This window comes from Nelumbo nucifera, chromosome 3, assembly GCF_055504915.1.
Source record: "Nelumbo nucifera cultivar China Antique chromosome 3, China Antique-T2T, whole genome shotgun sequence".
Classification (NCBI taxonomy): domain Eukaryota; kingdom Viridiplantae; phylum Streptophyta; class Magnoliopsida; order Proteales; family Nelumbonaceae; genus Nelumbo; species Nelumbo nucifera.
The window spans coordinates 5382663-5401493 of NC_142651.1; the positions used below are offsets into that span (position 1 = coordinate 5382663).

At 36.8% G+C, this 18831-nt stretch overlaps 1 protein-coding gene across 1 annotated transcript; it reads right to left on the reverse strand.

Annotated features, from left to right (window-relative positions):
• Positions 1 to 972: 972 nt before the first annotated feature.
• LOC104592946 (uncharacterized) lies at positions 973 to 10846 on the reverse strand. The gene is made up of 6 exons (XM_010252520.3): positions 9369 to 10846; positions 9103 to 9211; positions 8671 to 8791; positions 7784 to 8533; positions 4559 to 6590; positions 973 to 1657 (listed from the first exon to the last, which is right to left on the reverse strand). Exons 1-6 carry the CDS (start codon positions 9562 to 9564, stop codon positions 1230 to 1232), a joined length of 3636 nt encoding a protein of 1211 aa, XP_010250822.1. The 5' UTR covers positions 9565 to 10846; the 3' UTR covers positions 973 to 1229.
• Positions 10847 to 18831: the final 7985 nt, after the last annotated feature.

The window sequence follows — 18831 nt, forward strand, 5'->3', positions numbered from 1 at the left end:
GATCGAAAATCCAAGTCTAGCATATGTAAAATTTTGGGCTTGGTCGGTTCAGGCTCATGTTGGGATTGTTCAATTTGCACCCCTATAAATATGCTAGGAAAACTCAAATAAATCCTAAAAAAATATATTACAAATTTTATATGATTGTAAATAAGCCATTTAAATGTAAAATGTGAGGTATCAGTACACAATTAGTAACCATTGAAAAATGATGGAATAAATAAAACGTGTAAAAAAAAAAACTAAAATGTGAACATACATCAATTTTCAAATAACCAATATAAATTATCTTAATATTTATTAGTATATAAATATTAATAATTAATTTTAGCATTTATTAATAAACATCCACTAAGAAAAGAGAAATTTTACTTAAAAATAAAAAAGTATAAATCATAAAAAACAAATAGGTGTAGCCTAGTGGTGAACTTACAGTCATTAAAATCTATCTAGTAACTAATTTTTATCAAGTGTATCAGACTGTTTCAGGTTTGTATCAAATAAACAGAACAAATAATTTATACACATTCCATGTATTGGGCTCTTGTGGGAACGATATATCTTCACCTCTTTAGTGCCACCTTCTGTTTATGTTAAGAATTTCGCTATGAAATAGGATTTGCTCCCCACAAAATGATCCTCACACCAACTTCACAAATCTCCCAACTTATATGTTGTCATTCATTGGGAGATATTGGGAATATCTCCCGATGAGAAGTACGGGAGAGATGTGCATGTGGGGCACTGTGTGATCTCTACAATAAGACCATTCTATAATGAAATTACACCGCAAATAAACAGATGGTAAAAGTCCAGTGCCCCAAAATTTGCATCGTAGATCAAAACTCAAAAGTCAAATCTATGGAAGTTTATGTTGAATAATGAATTAATAAAAGAATGCCATGAAACTTGTTTCCAGTTGTTAAGAGAAGTGTGACAAAGAGGGGGGAACCAAAAAACAATCCAGTAATGTGAGGGGAAAAAAAACAAACCTCTATTCCTGTAGTGATATTCACCCCAAAGACAAATAAAAGCTTTACATGATTATATCACCAGCATGATGTGGTGTTTTCTTACAAATAAATGAGAACAAACAGAAAGAAACTGATGGGGCATCCTGGGTGAATTGCCCCACAAAACGTGTAAAAAATCTACAACATACAAACATTAGCACCATCACATGGGCCGAAGGGGAGGAGAGAGAGTAGAACACTATGGACGGTTCTCAATCACATCACCGTGCAATTGCACTTGGATTCTAGCTTTGGAGGTTTTGTGCTGTCAACCTTGTTTGGAAACTCGGCACCATGAATCCGGGATTCATGGGCTTTTACATCAGTCTTAACTTTTCCTGGAGATGTCTCCATGTCTGATTCCACCCGCCTATGTCTGGTTTTCTGGGATTTTGGTGTGCGTTTACTGCCAGTCCTAGCACGAGGACCCTTGGTGTCAGAACTGGATTTTCCTAAGATGGTAACCGTTGGGCGGGAACCTTCGAGGGGAACTGAGTTCTCCTTTTCCATTGCAATGCTCGCAGCCTGGTGAGCCAGATTATGGACAATGGAGCTGCAGAAGAGTATGGTGTCAGTTGCTTCATCCAATGTTAAGCTCCTCTTTTTGTGACCACCTGGGCCCTCCACTGTTATTGTTGATTCTTCTGTCAGAAGTGAAGCAATAGTCGATCAATATACATAAAACTTTACTGCTCCATATGAAAGCTAAGAATTTTTTTTTTTTTCCTTTCCATTTTTCAGATGGCATGCATCGAGTAAAGGGTTAGACAAACTCCATCATTCATTCTTTAACAAACAATCTATGATAATAGAGAGGTAAGAGTGACTTCAACTGATCTTACCACAAACAAAGAGTTTTCAATCACACCAATACATCTAAATTAATTCTAAACCTATATTTACGATTTTACACTTGATGTAGCCGTAAAGTAATAACCTGATCACAAAATGGGGCTGAAGTGGAATCAAATCAATAGAGCCTCAAATTTGAAAAGCTTCATGGTTTTGGAGCATAGATGGAGCAAAAGCACAGTTTTGAATATACATTTTGATGAAGAAATAGAAAAAGATAAAGAAACAGAAGAAAAAAAATTTCCCCAGACTCCCTCACCAGTGACAATTTTGTAATTCTGGGGTGTTCTATTTTTTGTCAATTAGAATTTTTTGAGAAGTTATTTTTTGGTGACTTGGAAGGACTTTTTCTTTTAATGTATATACACATTTATACTTAAATATGTATATCTTTTTTTTTCTATTAAATTTGACTATTTCCCCAAAATCACACCACAAAAACTTAATAGACAAATTTCAAATTTCATCCAGAAAGCCTCAAACCAAAATCACATGGTTTTGATTCTGTTCACACCAAATGAAACTGAAATCCGACCAAATTTTCAGCAAGCTAAACACATGCCTGTAAAAGAAAGAAAATAAAGGACAGCAAAGCATGAATGCTTTTCAGTGGGGGTAGGAGAGGGCAAAAACTGCCAAAATAAATTCCTGAGGGATGCACGTGAAATTATTAACAAGAAGTTCAAATCTGGGAGGTGAATCTCTCTGTTAGATCAATAGAGTTTTATTTATTTTTTATTTTTTATAGTAAATAATAGTTGTCAACTCCAAGGGTTCCTAGTTGAATCTTATGATTGGATCATTTTTGAAAAAGAAAAGAATGCCATTGTTTGGATCTTACTATTTTATTCATGAATCTTACACTTTTTTCTGATTCTTGCAATTTGAATTAATTTGACTTTGACCTAGTTCTGTAATGTCATCTATTTCCTTTTTTTTTCAGTGGGATTTTGTTTAAAACCCCTACTAGAATGAGACTTATTTGGGTAGTTTAGAACTTAAACCTGAGTTTGTTTTCCATCATACATGGGTTCAAGAGCTATTATGGTCTGACCAGAAGACTGAGCTACGGGGTAAGGAAATTCCTCAATTAGGTTATTGTTTCTTCTTACTCTTGCTCAAGTAGAGGAAAATATTTCCTTAAAAGTTCATATGGAGGCCTTTCGATCCCCCAAAACTGTCATTTTTCTTTTTCTTTTTGGTGGATAATATTCCTTGGGCAATATAATCAGGATGGTTCATTTAATATACAAGGAAAATAATCTCAAATTTGTAATTCATATGAAGAGCTGAAAGCAAAATCCATCAACCATATTCTTAACCATGGTGATTTCATATATTAGATATTGCTTCACCACCTTAAGGGTTAACTTTGTGGCTGACAATGAATCCATATGTGCATAGCTTTTTGTTTGCAGCATGTCATTGAGACCCCTACTATTATTTCAGAAAAGATACGAAAGACCATTACCCAATGTTGGTCTGAGTTATCTGGGGTCATGGGAGGGGTCGACTGGATGCCAACCTGACATTTGGCCTTTTTTTTCTTTTTTCTTTAAATTGAAATAGATGTTCTCAGACGTGAACCCCATTCTCATGTTTTTTTTTTTGAGTCTAAGCCCCATTCTCATGTTTGTCAGCTGGAGATTTCACCATTTGACCAAGCAATGGTGAAAGAACAGTTTTCCCAGGTTAGAAGGATTTGTTAAGTCCATAGTATATGTACATGAATGGAAGAAATACCAAAGCCTTACCTTGCTAAACTAAAAAGCATGAAAGTGTTACAAAGTATAAATCAACAAGAAGGCAACAAACTGTTCTCAATTAGACAATAATGCCAATTAACATCACAAAAAGTGATAAATATAATATGTAAGTTAACATTGATTGGCAATTCAAAGCTTTGACTGAATTGATATGAATGACCTTTTTGAGTCAGCTCCTTATTCCCTAATTTTGGTTTCTTTACTTTGGGGTTTGAAAAGGTCAAAACAATTGAGAGTCCAGCAAATCAATCTCTACAAATGCCTAAACCTCCCATCTAGTTAAAAATGCCAAAATTTAGGTCCATATCCAGTCCACCCCTCCCAGGACTTTGGATAGCCAGAATAAACATTTGGTAATGGCCTTTTTTTTTTCCTATATGGGTTATAATTGTGTTTTTTGGTGCTTTGTTTGTTGGTTTTGGTCGGTAAATTGGTATATGATATCTATCCCTTGTATGGTGGGGTTTTGAGTAGATGAGAGTTGGGAGGGTTTTTGGCTTTTCTTGTCTCTTTTCTCTCTCGGGTGACTTCTGGTCACCCTCGTATTCCTTCTTTTTTTTTAATAAAATTTATTTTACTACCAAAAAAACATGTCCTGATGTTAGCTTTCTATTTCTTTTTTGTTTTGCCATTATCTATCAATAAAATATTCTTTTACCAATAAAAAAAGGTCTGAAATGAAATGGATTCCCAAATATATATTTTGCATGTGAAGAATCTCAACAACATGGATATCATAAAAGAAGCAGACAAAAAAGTTGCCAACTGATTTTCCATCATCAAGGTATGGCAAACAACGGATTAATTCAAACATCAGCATCATGACCAATTCAGAAACATAAAACAGAAAAGCACAATAATGGTATCGAGTTAATTAAAAGGAAGACTAAATAGGTCAAAAAAGCTGAACATGCAAGAAGTTCATACCAAGAATGCCATGGCAATGATCTGACATATTGGGTTTGTCCTCCTCTAACATTACGGCAAGTGGATGCTCCAAGGATTCATCAATGGTTCTCTTCATATTTGGAGAGACAACATCATCATTTTGTGTGTGGCCATTTTCTAGTTCTCCTGATATGGTAACTAGAGAATTATCACCAGAAGCATCAACATCATCAATGCTACAGACACTGTTCAGCATATCAATCTCCTTTCTGAAAGAGGAATCTGGAGTGATAGCTAGTGCATCTATATCTGAGACACTTCTTGTTTTGTTTGGGAAGTCATCAACAATCCCAGATGAAACACAGTCTTTATCAATTGGACATGCTGCTATTGAAGTATCCCCCAATCTAATGCCCAGTGTACAGCTTGATAATTCTGAGGCAGAAACATCCTCCGTTCTGCAACTTTCTGTGCACTCAATCTTATTATCCTCAAAATAAGATGGCCTGACAACAGATGAATCCAGAGTCTCTAGTTCTGCATTTTTTGAATCTGTGTGTTCCTCATCAGAAACTAGTGGCATCTCCTCAACAGCTTCGTATTCCATATTACCAACAGACATGTCAGAAGTTTCTTCACTTGTGCTCTTGGCAATGAATGCATTTTGATGTGCATGACTTGAGATTCCAGAAGAAGAGGATCCAGTACTGTGAGGTTTCAGGTTTAAATCGTGCCTTGAATTTTCCAGGTCAGCCTTCCTGCCACTTAACTGCCTATGGACACGAGCCTCTGTTTGTCTGCTTGAGCTCCAATCAACAGATGATGATGCTGAAGCACTGCCATGCCCAATTGAGCTCCTCATACTGTTGACACTCTCTCTTGCATAGGAGGGGTCATCATACGGTATATTAGTAGCAGTGAAGGACCTCCCTTGAACAACAGGCCACTTGCTACTACTAGATCTTTTCAGCAGTACAGAGATACCTGCACCCTCTGAAACATCAACTTTTAAGCTTGCATGGTTATTAAAAGACTGCAACTGCTGGTTTACAATGTCATTGTTGGACTGGCTGGAACCAACTGGCATCTCAGCAACTACTTCGGAATGGTTACTGGAATGCTGAAATTGCCTGTCTGCAGTGTCACTGTTAGATTGGCAGGAAACAACTGTTGTCTGATCAACCACCTGCTGATTTATGGAATGCTGCTTCCCTTCCTCCATCACCATGATTGATCTTGGAACAGAATTGTCTGGCAAGCAACTCTGAGATTGATCAAAATTGCAACTTCTGTCTCGTAAGATATTATTTTCACACTGAACAGCCATGGTTCCACACCTGGTAGGACTTTCTTGAAATTCTGGCACTTCTTTTTCCAACTTCACTTCATGAAAGGATTTATTTTCTCCCACATTCATCTCAGACTGAACTGTAACAGTATTTTGAGAGACAAATTTTGTGTTTTTGGGAATGGCCAGAGTACAAGATCTAGTTTGCTCACTGCAATCTGGACAAAGACCATCTTTCCCTTCCATAGACTCAACGAAGCGAAATTTGCTTCCACATATGGAACACAATAACAAATTTTCATGACAATCAACTTCTAAGGGATCACTCTCAGCATTGATAGGTTCAGAATTAGTTGAGGCAATTGCAGTAGCAGCATTAGAACTGCTAAAATGTTCAGATTCACCTGATTGTACTTCAAGGGTAGTGCCTCTATTGAAGTCAGCCTGCTTGATGTTAGTTTTTCCATCAATGGTTTCATGTTCAACATCTTCATTTATCTCATCCACCTTATCAAAGACAAATACTTCTTCTTGGGCATCAGGATACAGGGAATTTCCCAATTCACTTGCTATATCATCCCGGTCATGGTCATGGTCAGTACCCTCAATATCAGGTGCAATAGTGGTCCCTTGTTCAGAGCTTGCATTACTGCTAGTTGTGACTGAGGAGTTTCTAGAGATCATAGGTTGATGTACAGAGTTTGATTTCCCAACATAGAAGGTGGTACTGGGAACACTGGACAAGAGTGGCCTGAACATATTCTGAGGGCTTTTTCGACGATCCTACATTATACATAAAAAAATAAAGAATGTGAGGCCAAACCATAATTTTCTGTACTAAAGTAATCCTGCATTGGTAAATATTTGGTTTCATTAAGATTCTTGTCTACAAATAAAGATTAATGCCCATAACTTCAGTCAAAAAGTAGCCTGTGTTGTACAAACATCAAATTTATATCCCTACCATAGCTTGAGTCAAAGAAGTGATGTTGCAAGTTGAAGGAGCTAGAAGGGCTAGGGGTAGACCTAAAAGGGCATGGATCAAAGTAGTAAGAATGGTTTAAACACCCATAATTTAACAATGGATATGGCATTAACAGAACAGAATGGTGAGACAGGATTCATGTAGCCTCCATATGGTTGGGATAAGGCTTGGATGATAATGATGACCATCATCATAAAACAAGTAGAAAAGAACAAAAAGAATAAGAAAAAGAAAAGGCTTAATGTGAACAATATTGATAATACAATTAACTGCATAATGAAGTTCGTTTTTCTTGCAGGTAGAAAACAACCAGATTGATCCAATCAAATAAATGGAAGGTTCAGATGCCATTTGATAACAAAATGAAGTAATTGACCTGAGTGGCTTATTGTTTTGTTAGAAGATCAAACAAAAGTATTTAGGGGGTAATAGTAATTAACCCAACATGTCATTTGGCCATTAAGTTACTCAAACCTACTTAATGACTCAAAGCAATAAGTCATCCCATTCGGCCACTTCAGCCATTATCGAACAGCCCCACAGAAACAAAACAGTTCAGAAAGAGACGGAACAACAAATATAACCTTTTAATAGTATGGTTTAGTTTGTCCCTTTTCTTCCTTTATAGTTCCTTATCCCAATATATGTTGAGCTTAATTCTATTAATTTTCCAAGATTACAGAAAAAGGAAATCTGAATGAACTTACATTAATTAACCTTATTGAGAAACAAATTATTGCTCCATGTATTATAATTAGATAATAAAAGGTCTAGCATGAGCTTTATAGTAAACAAGTAAAAAACAAGAAGCCACTCAAGCGATGCTAGGTGGAACCGGCCAGTGTCTTAAGTCCTAATTTGGCCACTCTTTGAGAAATCAACTAAATGGGGCAAATTTTTTTGCCATCTGCTAAATTTCTTACGTGCTCAAATTTGGCAATAAGAGATATTGTTTGCATGATTAAAATGAATTGGACAATAAGCAACATACCATTTGTCGAAGTGCAGAATCAAATGATCTTTTTGGGGCAGAACTTGAGGAAATCGTTCTGGATGGCTTCTTTGAAAATGCTGGACCTCTGCTACTTGGAAATGCCCCAATCTTCCTAATAGCTGAGTGGTTCGCGATGCCCATAGGGACAGACTGTAAAGAGTCTATATCATCATCACCAGATGATGCTACAGAACCCTTACTCTGAGAGCTGAATCGATCGCGATCGTGACTATGTGATGAACTAACACTTCTAGAAGCAGTTGGTGACATTGACTGCCTCCTAAATTTTGAGGAGGCATCGCTCCCATTCCTGGATGCTGGTGAAGACCCTCTCACATATGATGCTGGCCGATCAGCTAGAGAAGTACGAAGATTTGGAGGTGCATCTGAGGAAAAACCAGGGATATTTGCTTGCCATGCCCGCATTTTCGGTGAGGCAGAATTCCCACGACTAGACTTCACAGGAGAGGTTCCCCTTCTCCCAGATGAAACCATAATACCAGTTGATCCTGTACTCATCCTCCGGGGAGTCGGAGTACAAGACCTGGGTGCAGCTGTTGCAGGTTTATTTGGGGGAGTGGATGGTCTCTGCAATGGTGTAGATTGCCGTAAACCAGGAGTTGGACTAGAATGAGGAGCTGAAGAAGGCCTTCCTCTTGACCGAAATGTTCCATTGCTGGACCGAGGGGATGGGCTTAGCCGATGTGGACTTGCACTACTTCTACTGTTCCTGTAACTTTTCTCCATCTACATGCAGATATGCATAACCAATGTCAGCAAAAAAATAATGCAGAATCTGAACTTTGTAGCATTTATTTGGAGAATATAGACAAGAAAGGAGGAATGGCACGAATATATTCCAATAAAGACATCTAATAACACACCGTGTTTGATCTTGAGATGGAAATGGGCTGACTTCGAGGTCTGCCCCTTGGAGCAATATTAACTGGTGGAGTCTCATCATCCAGCGAAGGGAAAAGAGGAGTGTCAGGAGGAGTTAATAACCTTCAGTTCAATCAACAACACCAAAGACCAAAAATTTCATCAGTACAATGAATGGAATATTACTGGTGGAAGTGAAGAAAATCATTTCAAATTGAACAAAATAGGAAATTAGCAAAAAAAAAAAAAAAGAAACATTGTAGCAGACTGTTGACACTGAATCAGGAACCTTTGAAAAAGGCTAAGCACCATTAAATTTCTCTTTGTTCTGTTGTGTTTAATTGGGAACTATGAGCAAGTTTGTAAATTATTGTACAATAGACAGATGTTTCACAGTATGATTAGAGGACCAAAATAGTAGGAATGCAACCCACCAGTCATAATCGTTTTTATCGCCATCTGCATTAAGCAGGTCACTACTCTCTCCTCGAACTGGAATGGAGATGCCTAGCTTGAAATCTGAGAAGTATCTCAATTTTGATGCTGTGAAGAACAGAAGAAGAATTTAAAAAAAAAATGAAAGGTCAGTATTATCAGCAGCATCAGGACCACAGAGATGTGCCATTAAACAAAGCAGGAAAAAAAATAAAGAGGTAAGCCAAGCATTGAAACTAAGATGGAGGTTAGGTTTTGGAATTACAGAAGCAGTCATCAAGATCATCGGAAGACTGAAGCAAAAAATTGTCCTTCTCTCTGGCTTGCATCTCGTTGAACAAAGCAAGGTTATCATCCTTTTCTCTAAGGAGCAATCCGCTCTCAAGACTGCGTCCTCTCTTGTGAGTCTCTGCTCTGAGCTCCCTTCCAGGAGAGAACCTCAATGCTGGAGAAGGAGGCATCTTCAGCAACCAAGTCTTCCACAAATCTCACTCTAACTTTTCCATTCTAGGCAATAATCAAGCCCTCGTTCTCCCAACAATTTTATAATGTACATACTGCTCAGGCACAGCGGTGAAAACGCAACTCAGAACATGGTCCTTACAGAAAAACTAAAACTATGTCCAGCGACATTAGATGGCAAAAACATGGATTATGTTCAAGTCCGGTAGGAAATTGCTGAAGTAAACTATTATTTCTATGTGAGTGACCTCGATGGTATCGTCATACAGGAAACCCAATTAAAACCTTTTCGGGAATCCAATAGCAAACAAACGAGGTTCCCTTCATCTGACCGCAAGGAACCAAATATTTAGCCTCAGTGAAAAGGAAATGAGACCGAACTGCCCTGCTGCTTGAATTGGGAAGGCAGAATAACAATGCCGAGCAGTTGTTTCTCCACAAAAGCGAAGAATTACATAGCTTGTTTGTAGTAACAAACCCCTGGCCCTGATATCTCAGAAGTCAGAAGTAACGAAACCCTAGAATTTAGCAGGCAGAGATCCCAATACTAACCCAAGACATGAAGAAGGTAAGCCCCACTCTATCTAAATTCAGCAACCTCTTAAAAGTTAAATTCTCTCATCCAGCTTAGTGAGGGATACACCAGTTGCTTGCATATGGACTCAAAGCCTTGAAACTCCAGAATCTAAACCCTGTAAATATATAACCTCCGTTCTCTCACATGTCTTTTGAGTTTTTAAAACCCAAAGAAACCAGAAACACCGACTGAGAAGATATCTAGATGTAGGTTATTAATAGAATTTTCTCTTGAAAGCATTGGCAGTATCGTCGTGGTCTTACCGCCGTCCAAGTCAAAGATCGTGGAACAGATGATTGTTGGTTGACCTCGCCCTGTAAGATTGAGATCTCGAATTTCGAGAAGATTTCTAGCAGAGACAAGTTAAGCTCCCAATTCTAATACGTGGCAAATGCAGATTCAAGTACTCATCGGATCTGTAGCACTCGGTGAATTGATGGGTAAACGACTAGTAGATCGGAGAGAGAGAGATAGATCAAGTAGCGGAAACCCTAATCCTTTGAAGAGGCTACTTCCCTTGGACCAAAGAGTTTAAAGATAGAACAAACGGATGACAAAATAACTGACCCTTCGAGATTTGCTGGTTTCCTCCACAGCAAGCTTTCATTCTTCCTCAGTTGCTCTGATGCGAAATGGTTTGTTTGTTCGATAAATTGAAGGAAAAATTACGTTAATGCCACTGAGATTCTATTCTGTAATAACCAAATTATTATCCCTCTTTTGTCTATTAACGGACAGATTTATAATTACGTCGCGTTTTTTGTTTTTTTTTTTCTTCCTCGTTAAATAATTAATAAAAGTTTGCCATCTTCGTTGCACGTGAGGGGTTAGGCGGTGAAGACGTGAAGACTGAAGGTTGATTCCCTCGCAATGATGACGATGATGAACATCATGGTGCAGAGGAGCAGCGGAGATGCAATACACCCTATATTTGCCAGGTGGCAACTGTGTATTCGTCGCTTCCGCCTAAAAGAAAAAGACAAGCAGATAGCTTCTTTCGTTTTGGACGGATCGTGTTTTGTGGTGAGGTGGTGATGGTCAATATCACCTGCCCACGTTTACCCACAACACACTATCCCCGTGAATTGAGAATATCTCCCTCTTCATAATACTATGTAGAGAATGAAATATTTTTCATGTGTGACTGCGATAAATGTGGGTAAGAGATTCGGGCTCCAATCTGAATCTTATGTATGAATATGTTTATATGTAACTAGAGAGTTCATAGGTTTGTTTCGCTGTCAGAATTGATCAGAACTTAGGAGATGGTTATGTTACGTTTTATGTATATAACCTGTGAAACGAAAGCCTTCCTTTCCTCTACACGTGAAGTGAATGTGTTCTACTTCTACATCTACTTGGGTTGACCCTGGAATTCATTTAAATGACAGATGGATTAGCGTCGGGCTTGCAATAACGGATAAGGGTGTCAATGGATCGGTTTTGGATTGGATCAATCCGGTATAAAATATTTATTAGATTGGATTGGACGTAGTCCATCCGTAATAAATTTATATTGGATTGGGTTGGATTAAGCCACTATCTGGTCCATTGATATAAAATAAGAATATATATATATTAATGGACTGGCTTTGGGTTGAAATCAATTTAAATCAAAATGAATTTGAACATATTGGACAGTCCAGGCATTGAATTGGACCGGTCCAAATTGTTCCAAAACATTCATTGGATTGGATTGGACCTAGTCCATTTATAATGGACTCACATTGGACTGGATATGATTGGACCAAATCCAGTCCAATTGACACCCCTAATAACGAATCTTGTTCAACTGAAGCCCGGTCTAGTTGGGGGCTCAAGTCAGGCCGGATCAGGTTGGTTTAAACTAACCCTGACCCAACCCCAATTGTTAAACTCGGTCCCAACCTTATTCGTAACTCCAACTCAATGACTTCGGCTTTGGTTGGCATCCGGTTGGATTCAGGTTGGCCTAATTATTTCACTTCTTACCCTGTTACCCATGCCTTATGTTTTGGAGGAATGCTAAAGTTATAGTTTATTTTTTATAGGCAAACCAAATTTCGTTAAATTTTTTTAATAATTTTTAAAATTAATATGATGCCGAAAAAACTTACGACCAATTGGCCAGCATCATAAAATTAGGAATCAATCAAGTGGATTTTCACCAAAATTCACGGAGGGTTATGATTGGTCAAAGCCTTTCTAATAGGATATGTTAACCCTTATCCAAACTTCAATCTGATCAGGTCGAATACAGACTAACCCAGCCCAAGTTGCAGCCCCTAAATCTAATTAAACAAAACCTAATTCATTGAAGCAACAAATGCCTATCAATGGTCTAGTTTAACTCAATATATCCAAATACATGGGACCATTGTTCCTCTCCAATTAAGAAACAAACTGATTTTGTAAGTACTTAGCACATAATAAAGATGCCCCCGGATGCATTTGATACATGTTTCTCATTGTATGGTTTATTTGTAATAATTTAGTATAAAATATTTGAGATTAAGTACTTTTCAATGCTCATAATTTCATAATGGATAATGGCATTAAACAGAATAGAATGTGTAGCCAATAAGAATTGAAATTGGATCCCCAAGAGCAAGAGCAGCAGTGCAGCACATCCCATTATGCATTAAAAACAATCTCCGTGTCGTATTGGGATGTGCTGTGAGGAGCCTGTATGGCTGTATTCTCTTGATCCACACCATATACTTCCATATAGTTAGGATAAGGCTCGAATGATGAGAATGATGATAATGAAGGAATAATTTTCATGGTACCACAAGAAAGGCACAATACCTAAAATACTTCAATCAATCAAAATCTCCTTTAAAAATTGACGGAAAATGCCTCGTGGTTGATTTTCAATTTGTTTGGTACCACACCTTTTCCGGTGCCCTAGCAGGACTGATAAGAGTAATTTTATAGGGGATGTGCATGATATTTTGACAATAGATGGCAAGAGAATTTTATAGAGTGCGGAACAAGACTCTAGGTTCTATGTTGTATTATTGGCTCAGAACGGGGTCTACTTATTCCTGACCTGTTGGCAAGCCTAGTCTGTGTTTTTTTAGTGGGGGTGGGGGGATAATGCTGAATACAAATCTTGAGAGAAATTGTAGGAGCCAAGAAAAGGGAACATAACACAAGCCAAGATCAGGCATGATTCCTAGTTCCTCCTCATCTGAATGGTATGGCAGGTAAAAGTGGCATAAGTTTGTTGTTTACTAGCGTTCTTTTGGGAAAAATATAAATTAATTAATAAGGATTTATTTGGTTCGGTTTGTTTGAAATTGGAATCGGAATCCATTGGAATGGTCTGTTTCTCCTGTTTGTTTGGTTCAGATGGGAATCAGAATCGAAACTGAAATCAGTTGGGATGGATTTTCATTCCAAAAGGAGGGAAGGAATGGTTATTCCTTCAAATAGGGGAATGTCATTCCACCGGGAATGAGAATGGGATTTCAATTCTGCCCGACCAAACAATTGGAATGACCTATTTCAGTTCAATCTCCAGTCCTGTAAACCAAATGAACCCTAAATAAAGATGAATGATATACATGTAAGATATGGAAATTCCAAATTAGTTTACCTGCTTACAACTTGGCAAAATATGGGCTAGAAAAATAGAAGATGACAATTAAATTGCATTTGGTTGCATGTGAAATGATAAAAATATAAATGGAGTGATCTTTCCGTAGTTGTGTTCATGTTCTATCTAGTTCACGAACACAATTAGTCTTTGTTTGGTTTGAAGGAAAAGCTAGGGAAAGGAAGAGAAATATATTAAAACCTATATAAGGTTTGTAAATGTTTCCTTACCTTTCCTTTCCCTATTTTTTTTTTTCAAATCAAACATAGTTTTAGTATTTTAAAAGTCATTTTCATTTTGTATTGGTTCTAGAACTAATAAATTGAGCCCAGATTTCCTACCCACTCTCTGTCTGCAGTGAATTGGAGTCGCACATCTCTCAATTCATAGTAGAGATGTGTGGCTCTAATTCACTGCGGATAAAGAGTGGGTAGGAAATCCCCAGTGTAATAAATTATGATTTCAAAATCAGCCAAATCCCCATTTTGTGAACACTATGGAAGATGGCTTTTTGAACATGACCACTTGGTTCAAAAAGAAGACTAAGAGCCTTAGGATTGCCAAGTGATTCTATGCATCTCAAGTTATATTCTATAAAATGGTATATCTATATATGTAACATATGATAAACAAATGGTTGTATGATCAAAGTTGAATGGTGATAGATGAATTACTTCTACATGTGAGTTACATAGAAAAGTTGATAATATAAAAAAAAAAAAAAAACAAAACCATTAATAAAATGCAACCATACATAACAGAATGCTTAAGTTCAGAACTTATATTTTCATTTTTAAAGTAGGTGGTGTAGTTCTAAAAAACAACCATACTTATTTTGAACCACAAGCCAAATACTACCAAAATAGTATTTGTCCATCCTACCCCGACCCAGCCTCGAAACTGTCTACATATATATAGCTGTAGGAGGTAGGTTTCAGTGGTGCCGGACAAATTCAGAGATCCCCATTTCCCATGAGAATAGAGATGGAGTTGAAATTTCTAGCTCTAATGGAATTCCGGGAAGTGTATTTAAGTTCGGGGTTGAAGACGACGGGGCCATACAAAATCCAACACCGCCCCACCCCGTTGCTATTCCTATATCACACTCCCTGAATATCGGATTCGATACCAAGCCAATGTTACAACCAGCTAGAGGCCATATCAACCGAACCGGTTTACCTTTATCGTAAAAAAAGTCAAGACTGGAACCACCAAGCCAGTCAATGCATTGGTCAATATTAAAAAAAAAAACTATAAAATATAAAACAGATGTACCATTTTAGAAATAAAGTTACTTAAACTAATCTAACAATTCCAAACCGTCTTATCAATTTCCAAGTTGAGTTTTAAAGGTTCATTACTAGAGGTTGTTTGGTACCGATGGTTTTTATAAGATAAATGTTTTGTATGATTTTTACTTTGAATGTTTTGTATGATTTTTTTACACCTCAGCACCATTAGGTGCCACTACACGCCATTAGGCGCCATATAAGCCAAACAGTGAAAAATCGGTATTGAAAATGAAAAACATCAAAATTGGTATTTTTTTTAATAAACGATTCATACGATTTTTGAGAGAGCCGTTTATCAGATAAGCGGCTCAACCAAATAACTTTTTAGGCATTTTTTTTGTTAAATACATCTTCAATGCTGAGGTAGCACCTTTCTTCCAAAAACTACATCAATACCAAACACCATCCTGATGATAATTGGTTGCATTAAGTAGCATTTTCCACTTGCAATTATTTCTTTTGAACAACGGGGTAGCCTGTCCCCTAATTTAGGTGTAGAAGGGATTTGATTCCAAATCTCTACTACAACCAATAGAAGACCTTACTGACCTACTGATTGGTACCTTGTTTTTTTGTTTTTCTTTAATTTTAACTACTAGAGACGCAAATGGACTGGATTTAATCTAATTCGCATTCCAATTTGCTTTGTTTAAGTCGAATCTGTATTTCCATCTAAGCAAAACCAGACAAGATTGAATTTTAATTAAATGACATTTTTTTTTAATTTTAATTTCAAGTTTTCAGGATCCGGTGGGATTTGAGATGTAGATAAATCCACTTTTTTGGATATATATTCATCCTTTGTCCAAACTCTTCCTGATTCGTTCACAGCCTTATTTACAAACAATCAAGTACATTGATGAACGATTAAATCTTGTTTTTTTAGTAAATAACTAAATCCCAATTCTTCAACAGGTTGACAATTATCCAAAAGTAGGTGAAACTTAGGAATCAAAGGTTGGCATGAAAAGTTTCTCATCTCAAACAATATTAGCTTTAATTTTTTTGCTTATTATTGGATAAATTAAAGTACTAGTTAGCTTCCTTCTTACTTATGTTAAAGATAGACGTCAAAGAGAGAAGAGACATTTGGGACCGGAAAAAATATTAGTAGATAAAGTGGCAAATCATGGCAAGCCAAACAAGTTGAAAAACCAGAATGCTAAATTTTCTGCCCCCAACGTCAAGAGAAAAGAAAGAGATGTGATATTTAAATCATTTTAAGAAGTATATCCAACAAGAACGCCTTCTTAATCAGAACCAACACAACAACATTCCGCAAACTAAAACGTGTTTCTTATTCAACTTAATTTAGATTAGGCAACCACCTGACCACCTGTAGTACTCTACTCCTGGTTAGGTTTTGGTGGATTTGGTGGATTAGCATTGAGTAGGGGTGCAAGTCGGGCAGGTTGGGCTGAGTTTATGGTCAATTCAGGCCCAGTCCTAAAATTTGGGCTTAGGGCCCGAGCCTGAGGTCAAGCTCGCCTTTTCCAACCCGAGTCCAGACCACCCTGTAATTTTATGTACTTGGGTTGGGTTTGGGTCCGTGCCGGGTTGGGATTGGTTAATGAACTCACTCTAAAATTGTAGATATATAAATGTATTTATGCAAATATAAATATACATATATTTATGTATGTATATAAATATGTATGCAAAATATCTATACAAATGTTTTATATATATATATATATATATATATATATATATATATATATATATATACAAATATGTATGTATATATATGTAAATTATGTATGTAGCATTTACATATATGTGCTATATACACATATATGTATAAATGTATATAATTGGGCCGGGTTTAAACTATCTAAGGGCTAGGTTCAAACCCAACCCAAGGACTGAAAATCCAAGCCCAGTCATATAAAATTCCGGGTTGAGCCAGTTCAGGCTTAGACTGGACCTGCCCAAATTGAACCCTTAGCGTTGAGATCGAATCTTTTCCTAAGACGGAAAATGTTCCCAATATACAACTGTAATGATTAGTTGGGAGCAGATATAGTTTTATTAGTTATTTCTTCTATTGATATACATACTACACAGGCTCATGGAGGGTGGCCTGGTGGGGCAGAGCAGGGTGCACGTGAGGCTCCATGGCGAACATACTACAGAGGACCAGCCAGTCCTGCCAAGTGACACTTGACTATTGGGTCATCGTCAATTCCCCCACCACCACACACACAAGATGGAGTTATTATTCAGTGGCCCCTAGATGAAGATCCGTCCTTGGATTAAGGGCATTCAATAGCATCTGGTTTGGTTTTTAGACCACAATTGTCTTATTTTTATAATGCTAAATATTGATCAGTCTACATCAATTAAAACTTTGTTGAAGGACCTTTATATAGTTCCAAGGCAGCTTATTAAGCTTCCAAAGTCCCAACATTTTATCCAATAATAAAACAAAATTCCCCGTTGATTCAGAATTGTCATTAACGAGAGTCGAACATAAGACTGGGAAAATCCAGGGGTATAAGAGGGGCTAACCCCGGCCCCCAAGTTTTCTTTAAGCTCAGGGGTAAAATTTTGTATTTTGTATTATTTTGTATGTATTTATATTATATATATTTGTATTTGTATTCCTTTCGAACTGACCCTTGAAAAGTTTAGATAAGGCTTATTATATCTAGGGTATGCTCTAACAAAGTCTTATAAATTTCTGTACAATACCTTTCTCATGGTGCTGATCATATAAAAAGAAAAGAGAGAGAGAGAGAGAGAGAGAGAGAGAGAGAGAGAAAACAGGATTACTGACTTGTTTGTAGACCTATTCACGGGCTGGCCTTCAAGTCTGACTTTACACTATATCAGATTCGGGCTTTGGGCCAGGTCCATTTAAATTTTGGAAATAGTCAAGCCCAAGTCCAATCCATGAACAGGTCTACTTGTTTGTTCTCATCAGGAAAATTTTTGGGTCCCGTTTGCTTTTTGAGAAGTTATCTAAGTAAATTCACTTACTCGGGTAAGTGCTTTTTGGGAAATACTTACTGAGGTAAGTGCATTTACCATCTTTTATTTCCTAGGTAAGTAAGAAAATGATCATTTTAGCCATAAAAACTATTTATTAAAAGGGGAAAATTACTTATGCATGTGGGAGATGATTGCCACTTACCCAGGTAAGTGATACCCAAGGAAAATAAATTTTCCGTGAACCCCACATAAATCTAAAAAGAGAACATGGGTATCTTGGTCAATGGGAACCAAAATACCATTGACCAACTTCCCCCCTCTCAATAAAAAAGAAAACTGCCCTTAAAATCCACAGTAGGGCCTCTTGGAAATTATAGTTGTTTGCCTAGGTAAGGAACTCAGATTAATATGCTTGAAGTTCAAGTACTTTGAGAAGGGCAGAAAGTAGGGGTGCTCATAAAAAAAAAACTGAAAACCGAACCAAACCGAAAAATGCAGTTAACCAAACTGATCGATTCGGTTTTGGTTCGATATTTCTAAAAAACTAAGGGACCGGTTCGATTTTTGGTTAACCGACCGATATATGTATTTATATGTATGTTTTATATATCTGACATATTATTTATATTTTATATATAAATATATACATATATTATATTTATAATTATCTATTTAAAATATATAATATATTATATATTTATAGTATTTATAATATTTTATTTATATTTACTTATAATATATGTAATAAACATAAAAAACCAAAGAATCAAATTGGTCAAGAATTGAAACTGGTCAATCGGTTTATCAATAGTATGGGTTTGGGGATATGGAAAAATTGATAGGAACAATTTGATTTCAAAAATAAAAAATAAAAAACTATGAT